General features: G+C 40.7%; 1 protein-coding gene across 2 annotated transcripts in view; it reads left to right on the plus strand.

The window, feature by feature from the left end:
* UNC80 (unc-80 homolog, NALCN channel complex subunit) overlaps positions 1-22,062 on the plus strand; it is a 216,363-nt gene that overhangs the window by 149,723 nt on the left and 44,578 nt on the right. For both annotated transcript variants that reach the window (XM_026492047.4, XM_044381208.3), the window contains 11 exons: positions 580-680; positions 1,683-1,769; positions 5,422-5,605; positions 7,279-7,373; positions 8,896-8,985; positions 9,695-9,796; positions 11,790-11,970; positions 13,545-13,813; positions 15,428-15,562; positions 17,040-17,178; positions 18,027-18,123. In XM_026492047.4, coding sequence (XP_026347832.3) covers positions 580-680; positions 1,683-1,769; positions 5,422-5,605; positions 7,279-7,373; positions 8,896-8,985; positions 9,695-9,796; positions 11,790-11,970; positions 13,545-13,813; positions 15,428-15,562; positions 17,040-17,178; positions 18,027-18,123 — 1,480 coding nt within the window. The remainder of the gene's footprint in view (positions 1-579; positions 681-1,682; positions 1,770-5,421; positions 5,606-7,278; positions 7,374-8,895; positions 8,986-9,694; positions 9,797-11,789; positions 11,971-13,544; positions 13,814-15,427; positions 15,563-17,039; positions 17,179-18,026; positions 18,124-22,062) is intronic.

Consider the following 22,062-nt stretch of genomic DNA (forward strand, 5'->3'; position numbering starts at 1 on the left):
ACGCAAGGCAGTATTGTTAACAGTAGTCACCAGGCTGTACATTACAGCCCCAGGATTTATTTATTTAGCTTATAATTGGAAGTTTTTGCATTTGGACCACCTGCACTCATTTACCCCACCCCACCTCTGGCAACCATCGGTCTGGTCTCTGTATTTATGAGTTTGGTTTATCTTAGATTCCACGTGTGAGTGAGATCATACAGTATTTGTCTTTTTCTGTTTGAATTATTTCCTTTAACATAATGCCCTCAAAATCCATATTCATTATCACAAATGGCAGGATTTCCTTCTTTTAAGGCTAAATGATATACCATTGTAAATCACAAATGTGTTCTTTACAAAAGCAATTCTAAAATCTAAAGACCGTCCTATACTTTTTCATTACCTTTTCTTTATAGGTGAAACTGTTCAGAAACAAGCAGCAAAGAGAACAAATATCTACCTTTCAACAGAGAGTTCACAGAACCTTGTTAAGGCAAAAAAGAGAGGCTAATTAAAGCTTAGTAAATTGTTTGATTAGTTTATTTAATATTTTATCTCTATTTAAGACAAATGTTCAATGTCCTCTCTCTTCTGAAGTGAGTGCTGTGGCCCAGCAAGTCTTATGGAATTGTCTAATTGAAGATCCATCAACAGTTCTTCGACATTTTCTGGAAAAACTGACCATCAGCAATAGACAAGTAAATTCCTCTTTCTTTAGAGTATCGTTGTGTAGCTATGTGTGTGAACACTGTTAAAAGCAAACAGTGGGCTTCACAGTGCTATGCATAGAATGTCAATGTCTGACACAGAGCAAATAGGTGCTTTAGGTGATGATAATGATGAGCGGTACTAAACTTTGCTGTTTTCTTTCATATTGGTCCATTGATTGATGTCTCCATATGTGTTTGGTACAAGAGTAGTGATGACCATAAAATACTGAAAGATTTTCAATCTTTTAGACAAAGATTAAATTCAGTATAGTGTTTTTAGTGATGGGTACATTTCCTGAATTCTGATTGCTTGGTAGTCTGTGATGCAGGTAGGACTATTAGAATCCTACCTTCCGGTCCATTAATCACAAAAATCTAGCTTAGCAGGTGACTTGTAAGAAGATTGTGCCAAATGAAAGTAGTTTTCTGAGCAATGGCAAAATACACTGATGAAAAAGTATATGTTCGTTTCATGTTATGGTCCTATTTGTTGGAAGATCAAGTTTAGTTTCTGGAGGTAAGGTTAATTATAGACATCTCTATTTATCCTCTCTCGACTTAGCTTTACCTCTTTGACTCAAAACCTAGGAAGCAGACCTGTGAAGTATATTAAACCACACTTGCTTAATGGTTTCTCCGGATAGGTCTGCCGCACATTTCCATCACACCTGGAAGCCATAGCCAATAGAGTTGACTAAATGTATCGCTTTCCTGTGATTTGCGTGTGACCTATAGACACAGTCTAAATTTCTATTTTAAAAAACTGTCTAACTACTGCTCAGTGATTTCATAGTTTAGCTCCTAAGAGAAGGTGTTATAGTTGGTTTAAATACCATTTAAGAAGTAGCACGTACACTCTATTAAAATGCTGCATGTAATGGAAATCAGCAAGAGGGAAAAGTAAGCGCCTCCCCCATTTTTTAAGAAGTTAGTTTTATTTCCCACAGCATGGCCGCTGAAGGGGGTGCAGAAACGCTCTTCTTCTTTCAGGATGAGTTAATGTACATGCTGCGCAAACTGCTCTTAAACATTGGGGACTTTCCTGCTCAGACGTCGCACATCCTCTTCAACTACTTGGTGAGTTTTCGCCTCCAGTGAGTTATAGGTGTTCATTTCCACTTAGGAAGCAGCAACATGAGGGAAAGGTCAGAGGGAATTTTTTTCAATAAATTCCCATTAGTGATGTGATCGAAGGTAGATCATGGTCAGCGATACTCGCCACTGCTCCTATGGGGAAGCGCTTCCTGACGCACTACTCCGCGCGTGGTGGACACTCAGTAAATGTCAGTGTCATCTCCGTCTTCCTTTGGCACATACAACTCGCTTATGTTGGTTCTTAATTTTGGTTTTCTGTTGAGAAAACTTATATGTCATTTAGTCTTTTTTCCCTTTTCCTATCTCGCTTTTAAAAGACACAGACACACACACAGACACACAGACACAGACACACAGACACAGACACACACACACACAGAGACACACAGAGGTAAATGTCGCCTTAGAAGGAAAGCATTTGTGAGTGTATTTTTCCATAGCAACTATCTTTGCTTTAAACCATTCTGCCAGCTCCTTCCTGAACCCTCCAGAATTGACCAGTTTCTTCAGGATCTCCTCCTTATACCCTAAATGAATATACAGTTTGGGGGCCATTAGCTTGATGCCTCTTCTTTGAAACTGCGCTTTAATCCAGACAGATGGCCGTGTAAATGTCTATGTTAGGAGAACGTCTTCTTTCTCCCTTACTATTGTCAGTTTCCTAGCAGGTAGGGAAAGAGGAGAGGTAGCCACATGCATCTGTGGCAGAATGGAAAATTTAACACTACGGCTCCTATGGGCAGAGAAGATTTGTAATCCCTTTCTCTCATCTATGACTGATTTGGTTTTCCTCCTGAGTGCCCACCAGCTGGTTGACAAGGGAAAGAATATAAATAAGTGTCCAATCCAGTTTTAAGTTCAGACTGATAAAAACATATAAATAGTAACTTTGGATAATGTTCAGTCTCTCTTGGCTAAAAATATTTAGTCTCTAGGAATTCTCCTCCCTTCCAACTTCTTTCATCTCCAAACACTATGTGGGGTTGGAAAGAAAAAAGATCTTTGTTGTTGGAAGGTGGAGGAGGGACAGCAAAATAGCCTCCAGATGGAGAAGTCACTTTAAGATGGAAAAACGAAGCAAGCCACTCCATACTGTTCATGCAGAACCGTATTCAGAGTAACTTACTGACGGGGAAGATGGGGCAGACACTGATCCAAGGGCTGGGCAGCCATTTTCTGCAAAGTCCAGACCTTAATCCTCAGCTTTTATAGAGCAAGGGATGGTGGTGAGGTCTAAGGGTAGTTATCTAAAGAGGCACCATCTGTGTGCCAGAAAGAAGCTCAGAACAAGCCTTCCGGCATTCTGGTCAGGGCCTACAGTCTCCTCCAAGGGGCCTGGGACACGTAGCAGCAAAGGAAGTCACTGCATGGACATGAACAAGATGGAGGGCCAAGAATGGAGTCAGTATTGTCAGCGCTCCTACATTTGTTCAGTGTTCTGTCTCTTGTTCAGTGTTTGCTCTGGCTCCTCCCTTTGTGAGACAATGTTCTTTATCTGGCTGGTTGCTAGACACCTGGCTGGTGGAAGCCAAAGCCCATGGCTGCTATGGCTTGGGGTCTACAGGCTCCCAGAGGTGCTTGCTGGGAGACAACCTCATCTCAGCTCCTGCTTGTGCTAAACACCCTTCTAGGTTCTGGTTGCATGTTTGGCTTCAGCTTAGGAAGACCCCTGGCTAGAGTGTTATGCTCAGTGACACCAGTCTATGGCAATTCTATCCAGAAAGCTCTCCAGCCAAACTTTCTGCTACTTCTTGGTCTTGTATATACCACATAAAATCCAAAGGTAGGTCATCAAAGCCAAATGTCAGGGCCTTCTTCAGGTTAAGTATGTGCCCTACCATCTTTATGTGGCATCCCGGCCCCAAGGTGAACTTCTGTCAGAGATCCTAAGAGACTGGAAGCAAAAGCCCCTTCAGTGTGTCTGCCCCATTCCGTTAGGTCCCTGGACCATTGCTGTCCATTGTCCTTCAGCCCTGGGATAAGAAGATGGACATTTCTTTTCCTGTCTGCTGTACTCTTCCCTGTCAACTCCAAATAAGCCTTAATGGCAGATATAGGTCCTCCCAGCTAGGTAATTAACAAGCTAAGAGAAAAGAGCTGGCAACACTTTGGCTTTGCTGTATAACCCTGTTTTACATGAATATAAATTCCTACTTTTCATTTCTCTCTAAACCCTAGTCTTTCCCCAAATCCCAAGTACGTGGATGCCTTGAATGGACTAGAGAAGGGCCTTATAATCAGAATGGCAGAACAGTGAAGGGCAGAGTGCTTTTTAAACCGTTACCCTTATTATATATCTCTTTTTTCTCATGACTTAAGGATATGTATGGTGGGCATGTTGGGACCACTGACCCATCTCTTCTAATTTTATCAGGGACTATTTAACTTTGACCCCTAGTGATCTTCACCCTGGGGTTTGAGCCCATCTGGGGGTATGTGAAAACTTTTAAAGGGATTTGGTGCTCAGATAATTTTAAGGGAATAAATCTCCAAACTCTCAACTTACAAATACACACTAACACTTCGTGAGCATGCCTGCCATCTCAAACATCATTCCTCTACTGTCCACAAGAAAGGTCCACCCTGACCAGCCCAGACATCACCAGATGCATTGTCAGATGTGTAAGACAGAGAAAGAATCTGATGTTTTAAGGAAGCCTCATTTCTGATGGATCATGGCACTTTAAACCCATAGGAGAAGCAGTAGTTTTTTCTGAACACAGGTCCTGTCCCCGTGCTTTACTAAGATCACCTTTTTGCACTCCACCCCCAGCAAACCCATAGGATTTACCACCTTTTCCTGTCTTTGATAGATTTCTCCTAGAGGTGAGGTTTGGTCCTCATCAGGGTGGTTAGCCTTCAGAACCACCAAAGCAGATTAGGGTAGTGACACCATAGGCTGATTCTTTCAACATAACTAGAAAGTTTTCTAGGATTAAGAAATTTTTCAAGAAACAATCGATAAAGCCATGGGTGGGGAAACTTTGACATTATTTCTTCATGATTTTTCTGTGCACTGTTGAATAAGGTACTTAAAACGTCTTTCATCAAAATTCATTGAAATACACATTCCAATTACAGTCAATCCATGCCTTTTATTTCAATATAGAGAATGTTTACTATATTCCCCTAATAACCAAAACAATTACCTTATGATGAGACATTTTAAATGTCAACCTAAATATGTGCAAAAGGACAGGGAGCTTTTCAAGATTTTAGGGGACACAGACAAAAATTTGTTAAGTTCACCGTTAGCCAAGCACAGTGTTGATTGGTTCAGGCTGTTAGACATAATCCAATCTGCAAATACTGTTTCGGCAAACATCACATAGAGATTAATTTGGGGTGGCCTCAGTACTTGAGTTACTTGAAGCGACTTGAAGCTTAGAAAAACAATTTTCTGCTTTCGTCTTGGGAAATCACCATTTCCGTGCTACACAAACCCGTATGGCAACCTGTTCTGGTTGGTTTTCCAGTTCCACCCTCTCTCGCTCACAGCCATTGAAAGTATTAGAGGAACGGTTGAACGGAGGATATGAAGGCACAAAAGAATATTTAAGGAAAGAAAAGCCAAGGACATGAGACTGTTTGCTCACAATTATTGTGGCTTTGTGACCTCTTTCTGTTCTTTTAGGTGGGATTAATCATGTACTTCGTGCGGACCCCCTGCGAGTGGGGGATGGACGCCATTTCGGCCACCCTGACTTTCCTGTGGGAGGTGGTGGGTTATGTAGAGGGCCTGTTCTTCAAGGATCTCAAACAGACCATGAAGAAGGAGCAGTGTGAGGTAAAGCTCCTGGTGACCGCTTCCATGCCAGGTAACCCTCTACTGCTGTTGGATGATATAACTTTTCTCTTTGTTTAAGAATATAAATAACTCTTTTAAAGACCAACCATCTCTTTCATTCATGAGAAAATTTTCAGGGTCCTGACCCTGGTGTTGAGGGCTTCAGAGAATTTTTGTTTAATGCAATCTGAAGAAATACAATAGACCCTTTAAAAGTCAGCAATTGCCAGATGAAAGGGGAAGACATCAGAACTGATCCACGTGAATCAGTCCTTGAAGAGCGGCCAGGGTTGAAGATTTATTTAAGTCTATCGCACAGGGCCAGCTGAACGGGGAGCCTTTCTGAATGAATGTTTGGCACTGCAAGGGGAATGATACAGTTTGCATGGCATGGACCCCAGATCTTTGTAAACTCTATGAGAGATGGCTTTATGTAAAGTTGGAAAAGGGACAAGCAGGAAGAAAGAGAGAGAACAACAAAAGAACGTGAAATGTGATGTAAAACTCTAGCTACGGTTCCTTTTCACTCCTGATAGCTTGCTTTCCTTTAAGATAGAAATTCTTCCAAGTCTTTATCCTGGTGCAGTGACTAAGAAAATATGAGATGATCCATGGATTAAATAAAGAGAAAGACACAATTATATAAAGATGAGAACACAGAGAACACAGGGTATGACAGTGTAGAGGTCTGCATTAAAGTCATGTTACTGTCATCTATTAAGACAGTCAGTATTAGCTTAAAAAAAAAGTACATCATTTTTCAAGCTTTCTTACTCATGGGTAAAACAAGGATGTGATTCATACTGCACAACCATGAGTAATCAATGTGTTTAGGTAGATAAAATACTTGCTGTCATACCTGACTCATAGCAAGTGTTCCATAAATGGAAGTTGTCTATTTATATGTTCGATGGGTTATCCAACAAGGTGATCAGTTTTTATTATAGCAAAGAAGATCATGTTGTCATTCATAGACTTAAAAACGGCTCATTAAAAGTCAAGGTATATCACGATGTTCACAAAGACTTATAATGAATGAATGAAGTAGAATAAGTACGAACTCCCTAGCCAAGTAGGATACAGAAAATGTAAACTTAAACTGCATTCCAGGTACTTATCATGATTTTGCTAATATCTCTTTTTCTGTTTTCTCGACCATTACTGCATGATCATCTCATTTAAAATACAGAGATATGTTACTTGTTGCAATGCTTCAGGTTTGAATTCTGACTCTTCTGCTAAATAAATGTGTCTTTGACTAAGTTACTTATTAGTTCTTACTTGTAAGAGTCCGTTTCCTTTGGTTTCTCATTTGTACAATGAAAATAATAATACCCATACCATAGGGTTGCTGTGAGATTTCAATATTATGCACATAAAATACATGTAAAATATTGGGGACTCCATAAATGGGTAGCTCTTGTTATTTAATCGGTAAAATATTATGCACATAAAATACATGTAAAATATTGGGGACTCCATAAATGGTAGCTCTTGTTATTTAATCGGTAAATATACTTAAAACATATATTTTAACTATAAAAGAGCGATATTAGTACAACACACAATTTACCTTAAGCACTAAGAGTAGCAATCATAACAAGAAAAAACATCAGCCCATTGATAATATTTTAATATTTTGTGCCTTAAAGATACACTTTCGTAGAGTGGAGTTCAGCCTGTGCTTGTATTTGCCTTCTGTAGGTACCAAAACCTTGGTAGTTCATGGGCAGAATGAGTGTGATATCCCAACCCAGTTACCAGTCCATGAAGACACTCAGTTTGAAGCCCTGCTCAAGGTACGAATGGCTTTCAACAGAAATGATTTTTTAATGCACCATGTCTATGGCCGCTTCACCGATCATCCGTTGAGAATGAAATGGCATTTTCCTATCTTCAAATGAATACGTGCATTGACTTAGCCCTTGTGGAATCTGTTCTACTATCGTGTACTTCCGCTGTTTCCACACCTACCGATATCTTACTCTGTGTTGAGGTAGGCAAATACACGCAGCTTCTCCCTCAGCTGAAGCAGCAACTTGACACTCTCGAGTGGACTAACTCCCCTGGGGATGCTGTGGATTCCTGCTTCGGAGCTCCCTGGCGTCGCTCCCGGGTAGTTCTGGAGGTGCTCTGGGGCTGTGCTGAGGGAGCTAGGGCAGGCTCTGGGAGCTGCTGATCCTGCCAGAAAACCTTTCCCTGGCACTTAGTTACGCGGTATACGGTCTGACATCCGCGGACAGAAATGAGTGGAGAAGCAGAACATATAGCCCTTAGAATAAATCAGGTGAGTCAAGAAAGTATCTTTAGTGGTTATGGCAGTTGTGCCCCTCGGCAGAAAGGCAGTCCATAGTTACACATGCCCCGGAGGCTTTTACGGTAAAGTAGTAAGTAAAGTACTACAGTGATTACTACAGTAGTAAGTAAAGTACTACAGCTTTTACGGTAAAGTAGTAAGTAAAGTACTACAGTGATTACTACAGTAGTAAGTAAAGTACTACAGCTTTTACGGTAAAGTAGTAAGTAAAGTACTACAGTGATGGATACAGGATCCATCTGGATTCCAAACTTGTGGTAAGCTGATTTCCTGGAACACAGCTCCAGGCCCAGAGGGAAGCAGGAAAGGCCTCTGAAAAATTCGGTTGTACCAAACGTGTATATCTTATTTCTGTAGTGCCTCCTTCAGACCTTACCCACACATCTCCAGAGAATTTCTAAGGCCAAGTGAGGCAAACTTCAGCAACCACTCTGTTTTCCTACTCATGCTGAATGCTTGAGGCAGGAAGGCAAACAGAATGAGTCCTAGCCCCGGTTCCACCATAACCAGCGTGACCTAAATCAAAGAGGACCTCTCCAGGCTCAGATCCTTTTTCACCAGGACTGGGGTACTAGTGCAGGGTATACAAGTTACCTACATGGAAGTCATTGAATGCAGAATACAGTACACAATAATGGCTCAGTGCGTTGTAGCTCGTATTATTTTTAATGGCGTTACCAAACACACTTTCTTCTTGACATTGAGACCAGTAGATGCCACTGTGCCTCCATAGTTCACTCCTCAGTCTGAATATAATTGCACATCTTTTAGCACTTTGAGAGCAGATGATTTATATTACATTACCAGTCTCTATTATATCATTCTTTGGGCAACTGTGTATCCAAATCCAATGTGTATCCCTATATATATACATATAAAAAGTATATAAGATCTATAATCCTTATAAGCCAGTTACCTTATTTTGATGATATTTGTATCTTTCAGCTTACTACCTGGCACGTAGTATGTTCTCCATAAACATTTATATTTACTTACTGTTCTAGGAGTGTCTGGAGTTTTTTAATATCCCAGAATCTCAGTCAACCCATTATTTTCTCATGGATAAACGATGGAATCTTATCCACTACAATAAGGTGAGACTGGGCAGTGACACACGCCCGTTGAGTTGTGTCGATAACTTGTCATGACTTTCCTGAGTGTTGCCCTCACTCGGGGGAGCATCGTTGTTCAGAGGTTAGAAGTATGGCCACTTAGGTGACACGACCTTACTGTCAGTGTAGCTTTGGACTAGCCACTGTTATCTTTGTGTCCTTCATTTTCCTTGTCCGTAAAATGAAGAGGATGATAATAGTATCTACCATGGGTTGCAGTAATTAAAGGAGATAAGGCAAGTAAAGCATTCACTATTATTACCTCCTGGTGAAAAATTAAGTTGCCCATATAATAAATATGTGTGCCTACTTGGAATTTTAATGTCCTTGTTGTTCCTCTTTTTATTATGTTGAGCGTGACCATGGTGACCTGACCTAATGACCAAAGGGCACCTCAAGATATCACTTTACGGTGACCTTCTTCCTCTAGAATGCCTTTGGCTAAATTGCCTTGGCTCCTTTGTTCCTGGTATAGCACCCTCGTGTTTGGAAAGGGTGCTAAGCCCAGGTGGCTGGATGTTTTTTTGAGGTGGGGGTTTACCTTCCCTACGATTTTATAGAATTAGAGAGCATAAAATGATAAAACCCTTAGAAAATACATAACTGTTGTTTGATCTTTGGGTAAAGAGGAAATGAGAGTAAAAGTTTAATCATCTGAACTCTTTTTTCTCTTTGTATCATCCTGCGACAGACATATGTTCGTGATATTTATCCTTTCCGGAGATCGGTGTCTCCGCAGCTGAACCTTGTACATATGCATCCAGAGAAAGGACAGGAGCTCATTCAGAAACAGGTGCCTGACCACCTCTATTTTATTATATGGTTTTATCAAGTCATTGTGATAGATGATTGGTGAATGTGTTGCCAACCCTGAGATTCTGATTCTGATATCATCCTCTCTAGAGAGAGTGGACGGGTAGGCCCTTGGTCAGTAGTTCCCCAAAATAGTGTGTTAGTTTTCATAAATTGGATTGCAATGTAAAGGTATCAAGGAACACTCACTCGGATTAATGCTATGACAAATCGTTGGGTATAAATACTAGAAATCTTCGAATTTATTCACCTACTAGTTTCCAAGTTTTCTTTTCACATTTTTGTAAAACAAGATTGGAAGTACACAAATGTAGTTTTTAGAAGGTTGCCACAGAGGTTTACACTAGTTGGGAAAAATAAAAGGGATTGATGTATTATACCTGGGAAAGCACTGAGCTAAGGAGCAGGGGCTTGGACAGAGTCCTAGCTCTGCCACTGGTCAGTCAGTCACCGGACCTTAGGCATGTTACTAACCTCCCTTAAAAGAGGAGGAGACATAATCAAGCCATTGTAAATTTATAATTGAAGAACAGAATAAGGAAATTCAGTATTTTGTAGGCAAAATATAGCTATAGTCCACAATTCTAATAATGGTACAATTTTAATACAGTCTATGTGTTATATTCACTTATTTATTTTTATTTTTTATTTTTAAGATTTTATTTATTAGAGAGAGAGCACGCACGCGCTTGTGTTTGCCCAAGTGGGAAGGATGGGCGGGGTGGGAGGAGAGAATCTCAAGCAGACCCCTTGCCAAATGCACCCGACAGGGTGCTTGATCTCATGACCCTGAGATCATGATCTAAGCCAAAACCAAGACTCGGACCTTAACCTACTGAGCCACCCAGGCACCCCCACATTCATTTATTTTTAATAAAATGTCTAAACAAGAATTTCAGGATAATTTATCATTTCAGTGTTTCTGCACATATCAAGAAGGTTAACTTGGCATCTATTCAAAAATAACTTCATGAAATGAATGAAAACAGCATAGGATTAGACCACTTAAGTAATTAAAAGTACAGTTAGCATAAACCACCTGAATTGCAGTTGAAAGAAGGAAAATAGTGCAACTATTACAAAGTGTGAGGTGTTGGGTCTTAAGTATACATAACTGTAAGGTCTTAAGTGCATATAATTTCTAAAATAATTACCCCTCAATTATCCCAGCCCCTGATTTTGGCAGCAAAAGAATTAAAACCATAATCAACAATAGCACTTCACCAGTATGTTCTTTTTATGTTTAAGAACATGTTTTTAAAAATTGCATAAAATGGAGCTCTTGTTCTATGTACACTCCACGTTGGAATTTGAAGATTTCTTTCTGAGTTCTGCAGGGAGATAGCGATATGCAAGCCTGTGGTTCTGGCCCTGGAGTTTCCTCAGCAGCTTCGGACTGTGTATGGACCTCCTCATCCCACCCCCTGCCCACCCACCGTCCACAGGAAAGGAACAAAGAGAAGGGACCAAGAGAATCCTGTCTGTGCCATCTAGGTCCCGTCAGCTTTTGTCCCAATATAGGTTCTTCTTGGATCCCATTTCAGTCCTTTTTTTTTAAAGAGAAAAACCCAGAATAGTTTAAGGCATCCATGGAAATGGTAGAGGCATTTGGAACTGACTAACTGGCTGCTGTTGGAAAAGGTCTTCCATAGTACGACATCCGAACAAACGGGCTCTCTTTCATATGGAACGATTTCTGACAACGCTTGCATTGTGCTCCCCCAGCCTGCAAACCCCTAAGAAACACTCCCTTCTGCGGAGCAGGCGGGTACAGGAAGTGTGAGTCAATCAAGCATTGTCTGCTCTTCCTATGTGGCAAAGATAAAAACCATTTCTCCCTCAATCCAACACCCCCCTTGATTTTATATCAGCCCCGTTTGCCATGAAAGGTTTTACTTCAATGTCTTCACTCCCTGTAATACCAGAGCTGCTAATTCTGTGTTTCCTCTGCTCCTGCTTTTGTTCGCGGCTAGGTGTTCACTCGGAAACTGGAGGAAGTCGGGCGGGTTTTGTTTCTCATCTCGCTGACGCAGAAGATCCCCACAGCCCACAAACAGTCCCATGTCTCCATGCTCCAGGAAGACCTCCTCCGACTCCCCTCATTCCCCCGGAGTGCTATTGACGCTGAATTTTCACTCTTCAGTGATCCACAAGGTATCAAGAAAGAAAAAAGCAAGCATTTCTTTTCTTGGGCTTCCTCTGCCCTTGTTTGGTCCTCAGCTGGAGAGCATCTTAACCAGCAGACAGTTCTCTAAGCCGCTGCTTCTCAGCCCTGAGTGCGTCAGAATCACCTGGAGGACTTGATAAAACAGGTTGCTGGGCTCCACCCACCCCAGTTTCAGATTCAGTAGCTCTGGAATGGAGCCCGGTAACTTGAATGTTAGCAAGTTCCCAGGTGATGTCGATGCTGCTATTCCAGGGATCAAAGTGAGACCACTGTTCTTAACTAATCATAAGCAGGGTTTGGGGGCTTTTTTAAAAAATTTAAGTTCAATTAATTAGCATAGAATGTATTATTGGTTTCAGAGGTAGAGGTCAGTGATTCATCAGTCTTATATAACACCCAGTGCTCATTACTTCATGTGGCCTCCTTAATGTCCATCACCCAGGTACCTTATCCCCCAACCCCCCTCCCCTCCAGCAACCCTCAATTTGTTTCCCACGATTAAGAGTCTCTTATGGTTTGTCTCCCTCTCTGGTTTCATCTTATTTTTCCCTCTCTTCCCCTATGAGCCTCTGTTTTGTTTCTTAAAGTCCACATATCGGTGAGATCAAATGATAATTGTCTTTCTCTGACTGACTTATTTCGCTTAGCATAATACCCTCTAGTTCCATCCACGTCATTGCAGATGGCAAGATTTCATGTTTTTAGTGGCTGAGCAGTATTCCATTGTTCGTATATACCACATCTTGTTCTCATAAGCAGGTGAGGGCAGTAGAATGGTATTGCTAGGGTAGGTAGTAGTAGGTGTTGTTACTTGACTATGTGAAGCACAGGTGTTTATAGGAAGTTCAGGAGGCAAAGCTCATCTACAGAAATCAGGACAGTGGTTGCCTCTGGGTTGGGGGGGATGGATCTCCTGGAAACTTTCTGAGCTGATGAAAATGGTCTATATATTGATTGGTACATTGGTCATGTGAGTGTGTATCTTTGTCAAAACTCACTGAGCTCTACGTTCGAGATCTGTGTATGTTTTACGCTATCCAAACTATACCTGAATTGAGAGGGAGACAGAGACAGAGAGACAGAAAGATACTCGCTTTGAAGCCTTGCTCTGTGACTCAGTTATGAATTTGAGATATTTACAATTAGCCTCCCAATGTTCAATGTCTCCTTCACCCAGAAGCTCCTAGAGCAAAGAGTAGAAAGAGCTCTAGTCTGCCCAAGAGTACAAAGATCTAGAGCCAGTCCCAGCCCTGCTGTTTCCTTTCAGAAACAACTTATTTTTTCTCCAAGCCACAGCTTATTCAGCAGCAACATGCTGCAAATGCCAGCCCTGTCTTGTCTACAGAGTCGAATCAAAGAGGTGATGATGGAAGTCCTTTGAGAACCAGGGAGTGTGATACCAGCGGCAGCGACGTGTGCTGGAAGCATTTCCGCTGTACATCTTCACGTCCCAGAGTTGGACCAAGTGGGAAACAGCAGTGCCCCCCTGTTTGGTCGCCCTCCCGCGCCGACAGGAGTGGCGTGGGGCTAATTCTGTCTCTGCTCTTTCATGTTCTCACAGCTGGCAAGGAGCTGTTTGGCCTCGACACTCTTCAGAAGAGCCTGTGGATCCAGCTCCTGGAGGAGATGTTCCTGGGCATGCCAAGCGAGTTTCCCTGGGGAGATGAAATCATGCTCTTCCTCAACGTCTTTAACGGGGCTCTGATCCTCCACCCAGAAGACAGCGCCCTGCTCAGGCAGTACGCTGCCACGGTCATCAACAGCGCTGTGCACTTCAACCACCTTTTCTCTCTCAGCGGCTACCAGTGGGTTCTGCCCACCATGCTGCAGGTGCTGTGGCTCTGTCCCCCTCACCCGAAAATTAACGGCCGTACGGCAGGCCAGCAAGACCTGTACTAAAACTTAAGGATGGAATTATTACCTGCTTTTGTGGCAGCAGAAGGCGCCAAATGAAATCTCCCCAGAAATTTCCGAAAGGTCACAATTTCCTGTTTTATCTTTCCTGAGATCTCCCACACCTGGAATAGGCTTTCCCATTTCCTCTAGCCACTCTGAGGGGTTCTCAAAGTGGGGTCGCCGGGCCAGCCGCATCAGTAGCGCCTGGGATTTTGTTAGAAATGCACAGTTTTGGGTCCCACCCCGGACCTCCTTAATCAGAAACTGTGGCGTCAGGGCCTGTTCATCTGGATTCTTACAAGACTTCCAGGGGATTCTGATGCCCTAGAAGTTTGGGAATCACTGCTCTCTACTCAGATGTACAGCAAGCGTTCCGCTGATGTTTCTCCTGAGAGATTTTCTGATCTCTGCCTGAATCGATATCTCCGTTGCTATTAAATTTGCTATGCTGAGATTGGAAGAGGTGAATTCAGCAGGAGCAATTTCCATGTACTCATGTCTAATGTGTATCTGGCTATGTTTAGGAGTAGTGGATGAAGTTCAGAGTCTAGGGGGCTCATCCTAGTCCTCTACTTTTATGGAAGTTTTAATAAAAATTACAGAAGTTATACATGCTTGTGCAAAGTGGAGTTTGTTCAACCCACAGGGGCAAGAAATTTTCTTTAATATCAGGCCTCTCCCATTTTTAAATAGTTGGAATTTTCTCTATTTTTACAACCTTTTTACTGATTTCCAAAAACAATAAATGCTCATTATAAAATTCAGAAGATCAAGTTTAAAGAAGAAAACAAAGATCATCTAGAATCTTCCTTCCTAGATAACCATGATTTATACTTCTTGAAAATCCTAGCACTCTATCCTATTTTTTTTTTAAACAAAAGTTGGATCGTACCACACGTTCAAGTTTGTTACCTACTTTTCTCACATCACACTAAGAATATCACGGGCATTTTCTCATGTAGCTACACTGAGTGCTAGAGTATATTTCTAGTAACTGCATAATATTTTGTTGTATGCATAGACCAGGATTCTCTTAACCTACCCCAATTTATGAATAATTTCACTCGTTTGAAATTTTCCACTATTATAAAAATTGCAGTAGGAATTTCTGTATATCCATCTTTGTCCAATTCTTTTCTCGAGATAAATTCCTCGTGACAAACTCCCTGGGAAAAAGTATATTCTTGTTTATTACCAAATTTCCCATCTACCAGTTTATTAAATTAGCCAATTCCATCCATGCTTCCCATGGCTATGAGGTGTTTTGTTTTTGTTTTGTTTTGTTTTTGTAGAGAGAGAGAGACTGTAAGGCGGGGGGCGGGTCAGAGGGAGAGGGAGGGAATCTTAAGCAGTCTCCACACTCAGCACAGAGCCTAACATGAGGCTCCATATTAGGACCCTGAGAGTAGGACCTGAGCCAAAATCAAGAGTTGAATACTTAACCGACTAAGCCATCCAGGTGTCCCTCCACAGCTATGCGTTTTAAAAGCAAATACAACTTTGATATGCTGTTAAGGCGTTTTCTGAATATGTGGCATTTTTCCACAGGTGTACTCCGATTATGAAAGCAATCCCCAGTTGCGTCAAGCCATCGAATTTGCCTGCCACCAGTTCTACATTCTACACCGGAAGCCATTTGTGCTCCAGCTGTTTGCTAGTGTGGCCCCTCTCCTGGAGTTTCCTGTAAGTCAGCCCTGGACAGATAAATGTGAACCAACCCGATGAGAAAAACAAAGGCTTTTTTCATTAGATTCTGCTGTAGAGAGGGAGTTCGTCACTGTCACTTGTGTCTTGGTGAAGACTCAAAGGCAGACAGAGAGTAAGAATCTTTTACGGTGGAGAAAAGGGAAAGCTTCAGGTATGCCCTGATTGGAGGCCGTGGATGTGAGAGCTGTAAGCAGGCTAACTTGAAGTGGAGCATCCTACATAATTGGTTAGGGGTACATGTTTGGCTTTCTCTGGTCTAGTTGGAAGCAGGGACAAGGATCAGGGAAGCTGTCCGTTTTAATCAAGATCTGGCCATCTGGGGGCCAATGGTTAAAGGGGTTATTGTTTGGTTTCCACTAGAGCTAGTAGTCTGACTTCCTACTAACCTGACTTGCAGCAGGCTGGCTTCCTGGTCTAGTTACTGTGGACAGTGTGTTGGTTTCCTGGGCAGGTTGCTGCAGGTTCTGGATCAGAGTTCTATTTTTATGTGTGACCTTCTCATTTATATTGTCCATTTGTATAATCAGCATCTCAGCTCTCTTTCTGCAGCCAGTGGGATACAAATATCATAAATAATTTCTCTTCATTTTTCTTCAACCCTCATCTTAGCCTGTAGGCTATAAATAGACCAACTCCCCAGTTTTCTATACTCAATTAATAAAAAGGAAGGGTTCCTGATTTTCATTCCTTTCTATCACTGTCTAGCACTTACCCTATTTTCTTTTTCTTTTTCTTCAGAACGCTTATACCATATCACATGTCATATATGTGATTCACTAATATATATCTCTACCATACCCCAATATAGAATTTAACCTCCATTAAAGCAAGACTTTCATCTGCTTTTCTGTTTGCTTTTCATTTGTTTTTAGTTGTTTTGTTTGTATGTCTTTTTTGGTTTTGTTTTGTTATAACCTCAGTGTACAGCATCATGCGTGGTATACAGTAGGAATTTAAGAGGGATCTGTTGTTTTAATGAATCAAAGCCATTTTAAATAGACTTGAAATGACAAGCATCTCCATTTTGGAGTTATATTATCAAACAAGACCTGAAAAATGCCCAGAGTTGTTAAAATAAGTATCTGTTTCCCCAGACCTATTTCAAGTGTTCAACTCCTACATTATGGAAAGTTTCTTCAGGAATGCTGAGTTCTTCCATTGCAGACCAGAGGAGACATTTACATGAATTTTTCTGGCAGTCTACATATTGCTGTATTTTTAGGAATTTCCACAAGTATCTCTTTGTACCAGATTAGCATTTAATAGATCTCTTGAAAGTCAGGTGTTCCATTCCAAAATCATATAGCAGCATCGCTGGATGCAGGACTGTGGGAACTGAACTCCAGATCGATGTAATTGTTATCAGTGGTGGTGTTTGTGAGATTTGAATTCCTGATCCAACCACAGTGCTGAGGTGGGAATCAATAAACTAAAATAACCTTTCTTTGTACAGGATGCTGCCAATAACGGGCCCAGCAAAGGTGTGTCAGCTCAGTGCCTGTTTGACCTGCTGCAGTCCCTGGAGGGGGAGACCACTGACATATTAGACATCTTAGAGCTGGTCAAAGCTGAGAAGCCTCTTAAGTCATTAGGTAAAAACAAAAGTTGCTCTGACCTTCTTTTTCCCTTTGTAATTTTTTAAAATAATTCTATATTAAATATGTTAACCTAAATCAAAACAGAAAAAAAATGGAAAAGTGGTATAAATTGAATGAGTACATTTCCTATCTCCTCTTTTTCTTAAATTTCTTGAAAATCCTAGCAGTGCCCTGTTGGCTTAGTCGGTTAAGCATCCCACTCTTGGTTTCAGCTCAAGTCATGATCTCAGGGTCCTAGGATCAAGCCCTGCAGCAGCTCGGGGCTCAGCGAAATCTGCTTGTCCCTCCCCTCCCCCTCTGCTTCTCCCCCCTACTCCTGCATACGTGTGTGCTCTCTCTCAAATAAATAAGATCTTTTAAAAAAAATTTTTTTAATATCTTGAAAACACTAAAGAGAAAGGAATTCTCTACCATGAAAATTGTATTAAACTGGTGCTTCATCACAGATCTAGTACCACAGTGTTCAGAAAATTAGGTTTTCCTGGGCAATTCTAGGTGAGTAACTCTCTAAAATGGTCTTTTATGATCATGGAATGCAGTGTAGAACTAGAGGGAATTCAAAGATAAAGTCTCATGTCTGCCCTTGGATATCTTCTAGTAGGTCAGATTTTTTTCTAAACCCCCCCTCAAAAGCACTTTTATTTTTCATCTGACTATTCAAAAGTAGGAAACAGAATTTTCAGTCCCTTTAGATGAAGAAATTAATTGAGTTCACAGTTTAGGAATAAGGTCTGACGAAGAAATGGCTATAGAATATAACTGGAATGTGAAGAGTGATGATTTCTTCTTTATCCCTGGCAGACTGCACTCTGAATTTGTCCCTTGACCTTCTGTCCCTTCAGATTTCTGCTACGGAAACGAAGACCTGACATTCTCTATAAGTGAGGCCATTAAGCTCTGTGTGACTGTGGTGGCGTATGCTCCTGAGTCATTCAGAAGGTAATGCAGCCTTTTTTCTGGGCCTTGGGATAAATAAATATGGCTAAGGAAATAAAAGTGAATGAATACAAAGGTTATGTTTGCTAATGTCATCTGTAATATCTGGCAAGGATGTGTTCAATAACTACATTTAGGAAACTTATCATGGCGCAGGTTCTGGAAAATATAGCAAATCTTCATTAATGTAGAATACCCTAAAATTTGGAATTTGTGCAGTGGCTAAGATGTTTAGTCTTGTTTAGAAAATCCTGTCCTGACATGAAATACAAATTAATAGTAAACACAATTCCAGAGCAGACATTTAAATGATTGAAGTAAATGCTTTTCAAGGAGCAATAAGCTCTCCTGTCACACAAAGAGCAAGAATATAAATCTTGCCTGTCATTTTGCCAAGTGTAAGGAGTACAAAGGAGTCACATGGACAGTGTCCTCCCAATTCCAGGACGTTGGCTCTGATCTGATTTATGTACTGATATGCGAAATGAAAATCAGTCTCATCTTGCTATTAAAAGAGATCTTTTAAAGACAGAGATAGTAATTCAGATGAATCAGGGATAGCACCCGGTTATGTAGTTATAGATCCTTAAAAATAATAGTTACATTCCTTTAAATGCTCCGTGAGGCTGGCTTAATCAACCCTCTGGCCCTCCTCCCCAATTATATCAATAGGAGGCAATCTCTCCCTCTCAACTTTTCAATCTACTTTGACCTTTTCTTGTAATGTCTAGCTCATAAACAAAATTCCAGGTTATATGTTATCATACTTCTGGTATAAGGATCAAGCTTGAAACAGGACCTCCCTGAAAACTTACAGTGTAGAGGAAAGAAGTCCTACTCTGTTGGCATGCTCTTCCAGGAAGAAGGAAAGAGCTGGGTTGATTTTGCCAGTGTATCTTTAACAGTTTGCCTCTCAGATTAGTCTCTCCCTCTCCCCTAGAACAGAATGAGTAAAGGGGCAAAGAAGGACCAGGATTTGTATTAATTGAACTCTCTCTACATGAAGAATAAGAAATATCTATACCACCCCTTCCCCCCACCGAAGATGCCCAGCTTTTTTGTGTGTGTTAATCAGCAGAGATTAAATATCATGCCTGTGGCCAACCAGAAATGTGGCTATGGCCCTCGGGAGAGCAAATCTGCAATCTATAATGATGGTCTTTCTCCCACTTTCCTTGGTCTCTTCCTATAATATCACAGCTCCATAAAAGGCTCAACAATGGATTGAAACCCTGTGTTAAATTAACTCCAAGCCCGCTCTATTTCTGGGTCTAAAAATACTCCCTATCCTATTTTCTATTCCAAGTGTGTCCATGTACATTGTTAATAAGGTGTCTCAGATTATCTGCAGTGAGATGAAGTGATAACATCAAGACACTGTAATAATAAAATGCATAAAAGTTCTCTAACGTTAAAATGCCAATGACATAGAAAATCCCCAGGTTTAATTACAAATTTTTTCCGTTTTCAAATTTCTAGTGAGACATGAAATCGTCTCAAGTTAAAATCCAAACACATTGAAATCAAAAGGAATTAGAGTTCACAATCAAATTCTCTTGTCATTGTGAGTTAAAGGCCAAAGTTCAACATTGTTAAGTTAAATTAAAATTAAAGAAAGAATTATCCTCCCTAGTCCCCTATTCTGTTCTATTTAAGCCAGAGGGGTTCTTAAATTTCTGGGTAGAATCAGGGACTCTTAAGCAGCTGCTCCCCGGGCTCTCTCTCAAAGAACAAGTACAATTCTTACAACACTTCAACATTGGTAACAAAACTTAAATTTTTTAAGTAAATACGTTTTATACAAATATAACATTTATACAATAAAATTTTAAAATCACAATTTTATAGTTGTACCAACGTTCATAAAGTTAACCCATCTACATAATGATCACTCAAATAGAAAAATCAGAGGAGCCACTATCCTACATCACAAATCATCTTTGCCTATTTCTGAACTCTAAGCGAAATAATAAAGTACTTTTTAATGTCCTACTTTTGTTATTCAATAGTATTTCCTGAGCTTCATCCACATCAGTCACCACAGTTTGTTCTTCATTCATCTGTAATATTTAATGTGTTTGCCACAACTGATTTCTCGCAGACACATTTGTTTTATATCTGATTTGAAGCTATTACAAATAATGCCGCAGTGAACGTTTTTGTATGCAGCTTTGTGAGCTCACGTGTCCGCATTTCCGTAGGTGGAAATGCTCTGCGAGGTCATGGGATGTGTGTATGTTTTGCTTTAGTAGATACTGCTGGTTTTCCAAAGTGGCCGTGTCAGCTTCCGTTCCCACCAGCGGCATGTGAGTGTCCCAGTGCTCTGCTGGCTCATCAGCACTCGGCACTCAGTTTTCATTTCAGCTATTTTGTTGGGTTGTAGTGAGATCTCGTTGTGGTTTTAGTTGTCATTTCCCTCTTCTAAACTGAAAGGTTTGGAAGCTTTCCAGATGTTTAGCGGAATTCAGATATCTACTTTTGCAAAGTGCCTATTGACGTCTTCTACTCATTTTTAAATGAGATTATCTGTACTTTTTTTTTTTTTATTCAATACGTAGAATTCGTCTGAAGAGTCTGATATAAGTACTTTCAGCTTATATGGACTGGGGTGCTGGTAAACATTTAATAAGCAGCTCTCTAGGGGAAAAGAGTCCCTGATACATAGCATTGCTAGTTTGCCAATATGTGGCAATGGCTGAGTATGAGCTACCAGCATGACGTCATTGAACATGGGGTTGAAAACAGATGTATACCTAGACTGTCTCGACCTGTTAAATGTCCACTCCAGCACACCACTGCTTATATGCATTCAAATGACACCTCTTACTCTGTGACTTATCATTTTACTCACCTAACATTATCTTTTAATGAACGGAATTCTTCATTTTAATGTAGTCTAATGTGTCACTATTTACCTTACTGTTTAGTGCTTTCTGTGTTCCCTTAAGGAATCTTGGCTAACCCAAGTTTATGAATATATCCCCTTATATTATCTGCCAGAAGCGTTATTGTTTTTACCCTCATGTTCAGATAGATAATCCATTTAAAATTAATTTTTGGTATGGTGTAAAGTAAGGGTCAAGATTTCGTTTTCCCAAGCAGATACGAATAGACAATAGACCAAGTACCATTTATGGAAAAGACTAGCATTCCCCATTGCATTGCGGTGTCATCCTTGTTATAAAGCAAGTATCTGTGGATTTGTTTCAGACTCCTTATTTTGTTCTGCATGTCTGTCTGTGTCTCCTTGTTTTGTGGGGTCGTGGAATACAACAGCCAGGAAAGAATTCTTTTTTTTTTTTCCAAGAAAGAATTCTTGAGCTGCTGTACAACTTAGTAAGTTTATTTAAGTAGCATGGGGAGAGGACCTATGGGCAGAAAGAGCTGTACTTTTTGCTGTACGAAGCTGGTGGTCATATGCTTCGTGCTCAAGGGGGAGGTAATATGCAGGGAGTGTTAGATCATAAATGTCTTCTTTGAACTTCTCATAACACTCTTTTTGCAAGATTTCTCTGGTACTTCTTATTCGGTTCAATATTAACTATTGCTGAGATACACAGGCAGTCCTGAGACCCTTTAAGAATGTAGCAACCAGCATGTATCTGATCCCCACCGGATACGTAGGCTATCGGTCAGCCTGCAGGGCTAAAGGTGAACATCCTTCTGCTTCTATCCCTCATCACTTGCGCCAGTATTATGCTGTCTTAATTATTATAGCTTTATAATAAGTCTGGCTGGCGTTTGTTCTTACTTTTACCTTCAATGTTTCTATGTACTTATATTTAACATGTGTCTCTTATTAAAATGTCGTTGAGATTTTTTATTATTCATTCCAGTAAGCAGCCATTTTCAGACACTCATCACAGAGGCTGTTTCCATATACTCTTTTCTCGAAAATTGTTTAACCTTTAAGAAGCCAGCCTCCCAGGGAAGAGTATTATC

The sequence above is a fragment of the Ursus arctos genome, unplaced genomic scaffold (genome assembly GCF_023065955.2).
Source record: "Ursus arctos isolate Adak ecotype North America unplaced genomic scaffold, UrsArc2.0 scaffold_1, whole genome shotgun sequence".
NCBI classification, from domain to species: Eukaryota; Metazoa; Chordata; class Mammalia; order Carnivora; family Ursidae; genus Ursus; species Ursus arctos.